This window comes from Pundamilia nyererei, unplaced genomic scaffold (assembly GCF_000239375.1).
Source record: "Pundamilia nyererei isolate P.nyererei 1_Seehausen unplaced genomic scaffold, PunNye1.0 scaffold00001, whole genome shotgun sequence".
Classification (NCBI taxonomy): domain Eukaryota; kingdom Metazoa; phylum Chordata; class Actinopteri; order Cichliformes; family Cichlidae; genus Pundamilia; species Pundamilia nyererei.
In genome coordinates this window covers 4126027-4137449 of record NW_005187402.1, presented here as the reverse complement: position 1 = coordinate 4137449, position 11423 = coordinate 4126027, and the positions used below count along the sequence as shown (strand labels likewise).

Sequence of the window (11423 nt, the reverse complement as noted above, 5' to 3'; positions counted from 1 at the left end):
CCCCACACTCCCTAGCAGATCGTTACATGGAGAAACCTTTGGAATGCAAGCATGCTGATCCACACAGGTATGCACACAGGTGTACACACGGGTATTCACAGACGCGGACTACAGCTTTCTTGGCTGCTGCCTCAAAGCACATTGTGCGCTGTCTATCTTGCCCCCACACCATTACACCACCCGTTCTTAGCTGGCACGTATTCTGTGGTCTTCTGCTGTTGTAGCCCATCTGCTTCAAGGCTCAATGAAATGTGTGTTCAGAGATGCTCTTCTGCACAACTTGATTGTAACAAGTAGTTATTTGAGTTACTGTTGCCTTCCTATCAGCTCAGAGCAGTTGTGGCCATTCTCCTGAAGTCAGGCATCAATGTATTTTCATCAAGGGAAAGCTGCTGCTCACTGCACAGGTTCTTTTTCTGACCAATCTCTGTAAACCCTAGAAATGGTTGTGTGGGAAAATCCCAGCAGATTATTAGTTTCTGAAACACATCAACAACCACGTTCATGTTCAGTGTGAACTGCAGCAGGTCGTCTTAACCACGTCTACATGTGTAAATGCATTTACTTTCTGTCCTGTGACTGGTTGATTAGATATCACCTGTAGAACAGGTCTACTTAATAAAGTGTATAATATATATAGCTTTTTTTTTAAAGATTTCCACACCCTATCTCCTGATTTTTTACTTTTATCAATACAGATGCTTGTTGTGATAAAGTGGGTGAGAAGACCATTTGTCTATATTCTTAGTTAACATTCTTGTTTTGATTTAACCATATTTCATATATGGTCTGCAATAGGCAAACATCTACTACATCTATTATGTTTTGTACTTTTACAGATTATATAATATAACATCTTGGTTTAAATCAATTCCTACAAGTTTGTTAAGTTAACATGTTATTTATTTCAACTGTTAATTGGTATTGTTTAGAACTTACCTTACCTACCTGTCTTCCAGAAACAAAAGGAGGAGATGTAGTTTTACTTCCTGCTTTATACCTTCTGGGTTGATCTGAGGTCACAGGAAGAGACCAAGTGCAGAAGGGGAAGAACTCTTATAATTTAATAAAGTTGAGTTTAGAGGGTTTATGAAGAAATAGATTTATTGTTGTAATATGTATTGATTACACCACAGAGTTTATGTTGCCAGTAAAGAGGAGTAGTAGAGGTTTGAATATAATCATGTTCATCTTACCTACCTACTTAATGGAATAGTCCAGAGGAGAAATTGTTTGGTTAAGTGGACTATTTAAGCAGAAGAACTCAGGTGTTTCGAGAAAGAAAGGTTCAGGTCAGTGTAGCTGTGTGCAGTTTGACCTTAATGTCTGTTGATTTAAGTTCAGTTATGTTTATTTGAACTGAGTTAATTATAGAGTTGAGTTTCTTATTTGTTTTTTTGTAAATATTGTTTGGGTCACAAAATGGTGTATAAATCACTTGCTACACTGGACAGCATCAGTCTCCTGCACTTCTTTGACCTCTTAAGTCGAGTCCTACCACACTTGTCATTTCTTTTTCTGTGCTTCTTTCCATCAGATCAGAAAGCGGCCTTTGTGTTCTAGCTAGCAAATGTACTAATATTACTCTGTGGTTTTGTGTGCTTTACATGATGGGTTATTTTTGTCTCATTTAAATTATATTTACATAGCAACCATCAGTCTCCCACCTCTTTTTAACCTCTGTTATATCTGTAGATATTTTTAGCTAAATGTCTCATTGTTCATTACACATGGACATTACGCTTGGATTTTTCTCTATCCGGTGATAAACTCTTGCAAAGTAGAGCCAACCAGTCATATTTTGTCATATTAAGCTCAGGTGGCTTTACGTTTACCTTGGAGCATGCACAGAAATCCTCACGCAAGCAGTTAGTAGATTAACTGCTTGCGACTTAATGAACTTTAAGAAAACAGGACGTCCAGCTGGCGTTGGACTGATCTGCTGGCTCTCAGCCCTATAATGCAGAGGAAGTTGTCTTGGCTGGGACACACAGGGCCATTGTAAAGCCACCACTAGGAACAGCGCTATTCATCAGAAAAAAAGTCTGTCCAGTGCTCGCTCCGCCCCCAACATCCTCCCTTCAATGGAGCTTTCAGACCAACCAAGAAACTTCAAGGAAAGCCCTCCAAACACACTCCGTGCATGTTCGCATTGTAGTGGAATAACACAGCAGTGTCACCGATCGTCTCTGAATACGCTGCGATTTTATAGAACTTGACTTGGCTGAAAGTTAGATCACCAAGCCGGGCCGATGCACAGTTCACCGAATACTGGACGATGAGGCGGTCGGACCGTAGCACGCCTTTAACCGCTAATTTCCAAGATCCGAGATGTGGAAAGAGGAATATGATGTTCACTTCGACTTTTTGCTGCAACTCCTGTAAGCTTGGCTTTATCTCTGTAAACTCTTTTAAAGCTCCGATCTCCAGATGGGTGGGTACATTAACAATTATGCTGCGTGGCAAAATGGAAATAGTGAGGTAGCTGTGGTGTAAGTTGACCCTGGCGAAAAATCCCCATGATACTAGAATAATATTCATAGAAAGGCATATTTATGGTAAAAAAGAAAAGAAAAAGACAAACCGTATTAATCTAATGTGGCACGTGGCTGACGATGTGCTGGACTGGGTTATAATTACTTTTCATTTGAATTAAAAAAAAAAACAAAAAACAAATCTGCTGGAATTATTATTATTATTGTTTTAATAATTCACCTATTGCTAGATAGATTATTTGATGTCGTGGGTACAGCAGAGTTCAGTTCAGTATTTAATTGAAGATATGACAGATCATAAGCTGCCAAGTTCAGGTTGATGGGTTTACAGTGGTAGGAAACGAAGAGCCAAAACTAAAAACACCACCCCTCTGATTAAGTGGAAAATGATTAAAAATAAGTCACTTTATCACTAGCTTACTGATCAAGTGATTAATGTCTTAATCAGTTATTGTTGGATTCAGTTCTAGTGATGTATTAAAATATGTAATAAATGGTTTGTAGCCAAAGACCTGATTGCTGTCACCTGCCTGCTTCTTATAAAATCAGTACGGCTGATTTGTTGTAGCAGCCACCAGTGTTATACCCTACGGAAAAGAGCAAATGTCAGTAATGTGTGTGATTCTGTTTGTTTATTAATAAACAGTAAAGGCTGCTACTGTCATCAGTTCACTGAACTAATGGTAACGAGTGTTTTTATTCACAGAGGTGCCTTTGTTGTTTGTATTAGGTTCCGTTCTTACATTTGTTTTTAGTTTCATTTTCTGCCAAGACTCAATCTAAAAGTTGAAACAGATGACCTCACTGACACGCTTGCACAACTACACACAGAGCTTTACTTCTGCCTCTACTGCTATACATCACTTTGGCCATAGATCAGTGTAGGCTATATAAAAGCAAAAGAAGAGCCTGTAAAATCACAGAATTTTACAATTTGGTTTACCCCATAATTGGTAATTACACTCATCCAAGATGTATTTAGGACCCTCCACTTCCTCCCTCATGCACACACCCACACACACACCTTACACAGACACACCTTGTAGCTGTGGGCATGGGTAGTACACAGCTAAAGAGATTAGCATGTGAGTCAGAGACATGTCCTATCATGCTCTGAGTATGACACAGTCACACAGACACGAGCGCAGACTGAGTGGCGGTCACACTGACTGAATAAGACTGGCCTGGGGATACAAAATTGTGCCTTCACATAGACTAATAGCTTTGCTGTGTGCCACTTGGCCCTCAGTAACTCTGAGTGTCTTTTTCACAAAAGACCTGCACTAGATAGCTGACACTTAATACTGTGTCCCTCTCACTAATATTTTGTGTTTGTGTGCCAGAGACCGTTGCACGGGAGGGAGACTGGCATCGTTTTAGCAATTTAGCCCCACGACTGATATGAGTTTTGAATGATTTATAAGGACGTTCTGAATGCAGTGAATTAATATGATCAGACAAGTGAAAGCACATTCACTGCTAACACCAGGCTGGATATTGTTTTAATGGTCTGGCACACTCATTTTATTAGGTGTATATCAACATGTTTGCCTGTTGTTATGAATTTTTTCCCTTCATCTAATTGTTTGTGTCTCAAGTAACTAAGCTTTTGTGGGTGAGAGTTGTGTATTGATGAGGAGCTGGCTATGGGGTAGCTGTGCAGGAAGCATTTTAATCGCATCCCTAAACCAGATCTGATGGCCCCTTTTCCACTCCAAAGAGCAGCTAGTTTTTCTCCTCCCGGAAACTCCCCACCCTGTCCCCAAGGCTGAGCCTTTGCACGCTGTCAGTGGCCATTTTCTGCTGGCTTTATCTGCAATCTCGTTGTCATTCTTGGAAGTGATGCTTTGCTATGATAAGTTGGAGAAGTTTGTATGACCCAACTCTTGGTGGTTAAGAAGTTTATGTATCCTGTGACTCTGGGTACTCTGTTTATGGGGGTAATAGTCTGTTGCTACCAAGGCAAATTGGCCCCAGCAGATCAAGGGCCAGATGATGATTCTATGAGATTAATGAATCAGCCAAGACATGAAAGTGGATCCTTGCCTGGAGCAGGGAAATCAGAGTCCTTTGTGGTACTGAGCTGTATGGGTGTAGCACACAGTCAGCTAAAGTGCGTGAAGTCAGGGGACTGAGTCTTAGCTATGGAAACTAGTCATTTGTGATTTCGCCTGTAGCTTTGGATTTTTGTCCACTTTCATTCTTCTTCCTGTAGCGTGGGACACTTAGCTTCCGCTGTATCCATAGTAACCAACTAATCCTTTACGACAGCAGTGCCTAATGTATTGAATTTACGAGGGTAATGAAATTGGGCTGATCACATTATGCAAAGACATCTGAATCATCTGTTGGGGCTGCTGGCGGCGCATCACGGATGCAGAGACCAGCAGGAAATGAAGAAATGCTGCTGAGACTGACGGAGGTGAATGCGTGTACCTCATTTGTCATCAGGATGCTGGTAAACATGCGAGTGGTGTATCATTTCCATTTGCTTTTTTTTTTTTTTTTTTCGTCATGGATGGACGTTATGCTGTCTTTTAACCAATACTTTGCCTGTGGGGTCTGGATGGAGCAAGTGTCTTACAGACGTGCACATCACATGTGGAGAAATGTCAAGTCTCTATCGACACACAGAAGTCACAGAAATGACTTGGAATCAAAAACAATCCTCACTGTTTATTAAGATGCCAGTAAAAAGGCTACACAGCTTCCCACTGATTGACTCTGGCATGCATAACAGTGTGCAAAGTATGTAGTGCAGTGCAGCACAGTGGATATAACATCAGTCAAGCTGCCACAGTAAGTCATAAATACATAAGCAGGGCACTAATTAATACTCTGCATTGATTATCTATGCTGTCTTTACAACAGTTTAACAGCCACAGAGCATGTGGGGCCTTTTGTTTGAATAAACAGACTGTTAAACTCTCCTTCAGCCCCCAGTAGCCTTCATCACAGCCTGCAGTAATGCCCTTATTTATTAAAGGTTGCCAACTGTAGCATGAGACTCAGCCTAGCTGTCATGGTGCTACTCAGAAGTTATGTAGTGTCTTCTGTGACTGAAAGCCTCAGAAACCTGCTGATGTCCTCAGGGTAAAACTCTGTAACGCCAAATCCTGTTTTACAAGCTGGACAGTGCAGTGTTTGAAATATGTCTGCGTTTGCCAGACAGGGAGGGTCTGATGAAAGATGCTTTTAAGTTTCATTTTGCAAAATGTATAATTTAGTGTCTTTCTGAAGCATGACCCATACTAGTGATTAAAAAGTCAGAACATCAGCTCCTGCTGCTGTGTCAGTTTTTTAAAATCATTTTGTTGCAACATGATGGTTAAGCAAGTTAGCACTGTTTACCCACAGCAAGAAGGTCCTATGTCTCAACCTGTGCATGGGCCTTCTCTGTTCAGTCTGTCAGCTCTGGGTTCCCCTGCAATCAAAAACATGTTAGGTTAATCATAGGTTAATGTTTCTGTGTTGGCCAGGAAGCTCTTGCCCAAGAGATTCTAAATCTGAAGAGCACCATTTCCTGGTTATAAAAGGTATATAAAGATTAAAAGTTTTTACTTCCCCCAATTTAATGTACAGTGCTAAATCACTAGGCTAAAAGCTTTTATGCCCGTCCACCCCTGTCAAATGTATTCCATTTATATCGATCCTGGACAATACATGTGGAACTTCTAATAAATTGAATGAAGTTGACTTTATTCATATAAACATCAAATTTGTGTTAGATCACTAGGATCAGAGCATGAATGATATTTATGCAGCTTTAGGCCTGTTGAGCATGCTTTCCCCTGCAGTGGTTTTACATCCTTCTACTTAGGCTTTTACTGGCTGAAAGTATGATTCATTTATTTATTTATTTATTTATTTATTTTATATTTAAGCATAAGCTTAAAGGAGTAACTCACTTGGGTGAAATAGACAAGAGCTTAATAATCAGTTCAGGCTGCTTATAAAATGGTATATTCCAGCAACGGTTAACACATTTCAGTTTGAAACATTACCATGTATTGTTACCATGGTGCATAGTGTTGGAAATCTGTCATCGATTCAGCCTGTGCAAGTTATTACTTTACGCTGAAAACAGCACGTTCTGTCGTGTTCTCAACACTCACTTTATCTGTTCTTCACCTTTATTACTCCTGCAGGGGTGACTAAGTGCATTCTGTTTTTGGCATAAACTCCTTGTTTCATACTCTCACACAGACTCATTCACAGCTGGAATAGACATTTGACTGATAGACAAGGAGGTTGCAAAGGGCGTTTAACTAGCACATTTGGGTGTTTGGGGAAAGCTACCATCGAGGCCAGGGAAGGAGCATTACTTGGTCACTTCTGAGAAGCTTACTTTACTAACTTCCCAGCTGCATTTTCCCAAAATAGAAGGGTAGAATTAAAGGGTTTTCTTTATGTTATAGCCCTTTAATTCTAATTATCTTAGTGGTCCACGGTCTGAGATTAGTGGGGCTTTTTAGAGGAGATTGGGGCAGGTGAAAGCAGCTTCAGCTGTATAATCAGCCATCATATCCACTGCATCAAAGTAGGACATTAAGTGACAGTGAAAGTGGGTCACTGCCATAACAAGTCATTTGAACCTCATTTGACTTGTTTTTCTATGCATGTGAGCATATGTTTATGTAATTGAGTTTTATGCTTCACAGTTGAGCTTTTTCTGTTTAGCTGTGAGTGAGTGGGTGTCCATAATGGGCATGCGTTCCATTCATTACCCTGGGTACCTGCTTGTGTGTGCGACTGTGTGTTTGTTTTTACATGTGTGTGTGTGTGTTCTCCTCCTCAGCGATGCCAACCTCACAGACGGGCTGTCTGACTCAGATGAGTGTGATTTGGGCAGTCTGGAACACGGGAGCACGGATACTCTGGCCAATGGCTGCCGAGCTGACTGTGAGGCTGCGAAGAGGCTTGCCAAGCGCCTCTATCACCTCGAGGGCTTCAAACGCTGCGATGTGGCCAGACACCTGGGCAAGAAGTGAGCACGCATACAGACAGTTAACACAGGGACACACACTCTGGTGTGATGGTCCAATACAGGGAGGTTTGTGGGCTTGCCACAAGTGTTCCATATCCACGAGACACAAAGATGATGGATGTAAAAATCAAACAAACAAACAAACAAAACAGAAAAAAGTTTCATTAAACACTCCTCAATGTGTGTTCATATCTGAATGTGTATCCATTATCTATAAATATTTCCCAGTAGGCACACAAAAATAAGGGCGTAACAAGTCAGGTTTTAACTGTTTTGTAGGTAAATATAACTGTATTGTAATTTGAAATAAAATATAATGAAGTTCTGTTTAATCACAGGGGAGTTACACCCTTAGTCGTGGCTGTAACATAGTGTTATCAAACATTTATATAACATTTGTTGATGTGCTTTCTGTCTCCCTGCAGTAATGAGTTCAGCCAGATGGTGGCATCAGAGTACCTGAGCTTCTTTGATTTCTCTGGCTTGTCGCTGGATCGCGCCCTGAGGTAATGCCCACTCAGCACTGGCAGGTGATGAATGTGTGATGGTAGAGCTATTAGTGCATGCACCTAGGCTGTGTGTGTTCTTCACATTCCCTCTTCACAACACATTAGCTTTGTGTTAATCAAGCTGTCGTGCTCAGTACAGTTAGCTGGTGTAGCTGACAGCTGCAGAGTACATCACGGTCTTGTATCTGACATGTTGCTGTCTCAGACTGCTGCCTTCAGTGCAGGACTTTCAGTTGAGTGAACAATGCTGATGAAAAGTGACATCCTGCATTCATTTTGGTACTGTTGGGATCTTTACATATTCTGGATCTTCAAAGTACATTCAGCCAAAGTGATGAATTCTGAAAATATTTTTTTAGATGCATCATCTGTATCTAAATCTGAAAAAAAGATGTCAGCTACCAAGATGGCTTCCCTAGAATAATAACTTTTTTTCCCTTTTTTTTTGCCTGTCCCGTTTGGCTCTTTTGCCATCAGAATTGTTGTCTAAGGGCAAAGAAAGATGCCCAATAACTTTAAATTTAGCACAGTTAACAAAAACAGAAAATGCTCAGATCTGTGATAATAATATGCTTTTGTTGTTTAACAAAAGTGTCAGTTGACAAATCAATCAATGATTTTGACACTCATCCCCTCTGATTTATTTACAGTTTAGATGTGGAACCTGTACCATACTGCACTATGCCACAATGACCTGAGTTTTAAAAAGCAGGACTAACTGTTGCAGTTTTGGGGTTTTTTTGGGAAAAATGTTTCATAAGGTTGTTCATGTGTGGCAGGAACTTCTTAAAGGCCTTTCCACTGATGGGCGAAACCCAGGAGAGAGAGCGGGTCCTTGTCCATTTCTCCAGACGCTATTGCCACTGTAACCCCCAGACACCCACCTCTGAAGGTCAGAGCTGTGAAGGTGATGATAAAGATAATCAAGGGTAACAGTATTATAATCAGAAAGTGAAAAAAGACAAAAAAAATGGCTGTTGTTGGTGTCCATGTAGAAAACAGTTGACTAAATGTCCATGGCCCATAGTTTTGCATTGCAGTGATGAAGCTGGTGCATTTCAATTCTTAAAATGTAACTATTGCAAATCACTTTATAGCACCAGATGATATTATTTGAGTGTGTAGATATATTTTGTGCAGCACTGCAGACACGTGCTGAAAAACTGTATGTACCTTGATTTTGTACACTATTGTTTTTATATGAGTGTGTGTGTGTGCTTGGAAAGAAGTGGTGTGACATTTAGCGGACCTCAGCCATGTGTACTGTCCCTTTACAGATGGAGCCCACACATTGACCTGCGCCCTCATGCTGCTCAACACAGATCTGCATGGACATGTATGTATTGTATTTCTCTGACATTCTGATTCCCAGAATTAACAACCTTTCATTTGTCTAAATCACTCTTCATGTGACTTCATATTGCTATAGAAAGCCCACCTGTGAGGTCTGCTATCTACCTGTTGTTTTTGCAAGCTTAGCTTTAACAAAATGTTGGTTAGTTGTTCAGTCCCATCAGAACAAGGAACGCTAACTAAAGTGTTACTGGTTTGTTGCTGCTGCCCTAGAACACTGACTACAGTGACCCTGACACTAATGAATGCATCAAAGTTAGATAAACTAGCTGACGTTCGCTAAATAGCTTTCACATTTGCTTTGACAGTGAAAGATTTCTTGTCCTTCACCTTCCAAAGGCAGTATTATCGACCCATCCAGATCAAAGCTATATGTAATTATCAGTGAAAGGTGATTTTCAGGAAGATACAAACATAGCCAAAGTGGACCTCCGGCAGGGACTTTTTTTTAAATGAGTCTGGAGTCCCCAAAACATGTAGGTTGTTGACATTCAGGTCTTGCCTCACAGGACTGAAAACTGAATTAGACAACAGAGTGTAAATACAGGCCTTTGTCAGCAATGCAATGTCTTTATCTATGTCCTCTTTTAGGTATAGTTCTTCTTCTTTCCCTTCTCTTTCTGTGCTTTTGTCCCAGCTTCTCTCTCCCCTCCCCGGCCTAGTTTCTGACCTGTTTCTGTCTCTCCTCTCCTCCTGTAGTCTCGTCTGTTCCCTTCTAAAAACAGGGACACTGTGGTCTGCATAACATGATCCATCATAGGCTTTTTGCTTTGCTTTTCTTCACCCTCCTGCTAATAGTAGTTTTACTTAATAGGCCTTCTCTAATTAAAATCCTCTCTTTTCTCAATCTCTTTCCCTCCTTTTCAAATCCATCCTCTGCTAACCATATCTGGTCCCCTGGTCTCTCTCTGCCCCTGCAGGTGGTAAGTATACGTACAGTACTAACACTCATCTCGTTCACAAATGCTCCTCCTTTTGTCAGCTGACAATAGAATTGAAGTCATATTTTTAAAATGTAGGTTTTTAAATACTTTCGTTCAGTGAGACAAAAGTATTTAAATACCTACGTTTGGTTGGTATTTATGCTGCTTAAATGAAAACTGATCATTCATTGAAGTTGTAAGAGTATTATCTTCTTGTGACCATTAGTGGATCATACCAGTAAAGAGAGAATAAAACATTTTCCACTGCCTGTCAGATCACATCCTGAATAATTTCTGTTTTCGCTGGAAAAGGGAACTGGGCTGTCTTGCCTGCTATGTAGCCTCCCTGGAGGAATGTGTGAATCACATCAGTTTCAGATCAGTTTTATTTCCACTTCTGGTTAGAAACATCTCCCTTCTAATCATGAGGCATCGTGATTAGAGGTCAAAACGCTGGTAAAAGGTGTGCTTGATATGTTCTAATATAGGCACTACCACTGCGGTAGTACCTCAGCTGTATAACACTGCCACCCAGTGGACAGAATCTAATCTGCATCGACATTGGAGTCGATAAAACTCGGTGTAAAGCACCAGTTTCTTTAAAATAATAATAATATATTTTTAAAAAATCTTTTCATACACATGCCCCCCCCAAAAATCATTAAATTGTTGTTTGTTCATTTCTCTCTGTCTCTTGGTGTGTTCTCCTCTCCTCAGAACATTGGGAAGAAGATGTCCTGTCAGCAGTTTATCAGTAATCTAGAAGGTCTCAACAACAGCAAAGACTTTCCCAAAGATTTATTAAAGGTACAGATCTCGTCCTGAAGTAGCACAGCAACAGGAGACTGAGTCAGCTTGATTGTTATTTATTCATTTATTCTCAGCCACAGACTAAAGTTTGTGTTGTCATTCCAACCCAGTAGTCTATTTTTTTTTAAAAGAAAATGTTCACAAGTCCCCTCTTTTGTTGCCTGCACAGGTTTTGTATAACTCGATCAAGAACGAGAAGCTTGAGTGGGCAGTGTGAGTATGTGTTCTGTGCCCATCAAAAGGATAAGTATTTGTAGTATGCAAGTTTTTTGAAGTAAGTGCACTTGAATACATTTCAATGTGTGTGTGTGTGTGTGTGTGTGTGTGTGTGTGTGTGTGTGTGTGT

The 11423-nt window shown here is 40.5% G+C and overlaps 1 protein-coding gene across 1 annotated transcript in view; it reads left to right on the top strand.

Annotated features, from left to right (window-relative positions):
• Positions 1-11423, top strand: part of psd2 (pleckstrin and Sec7 domain containing 2) — a 36860-nt gene that overhangs the window by 20150 nt on the left and 5287 nt on the right. Inside the window, exons 4-10 of the mRNA XM_013909023.1 lie at positions 7294-7482; positions 7908-7988; positions 8771-8883; positions 9269-9327; positions 10985-11074; positions 11247-11290; positions 11326-11333. Coding sequence (XP_013764477.1) covers positions 7294-7482; positions 7908-7988; positions 8771-8883; positions 9269-9327; positions 10985-11074; positions 11247-11290; positions 11326-11333 — 584 coding nt within the window. The remainder of the gene's footprint in view (positions 1-7293; positions 7483-7907; positions 7989-8770; positions 8884-9268; positions 9328-10984; positions 11075-11246; positions 11291-11325; positions 11334-11423) is intronic.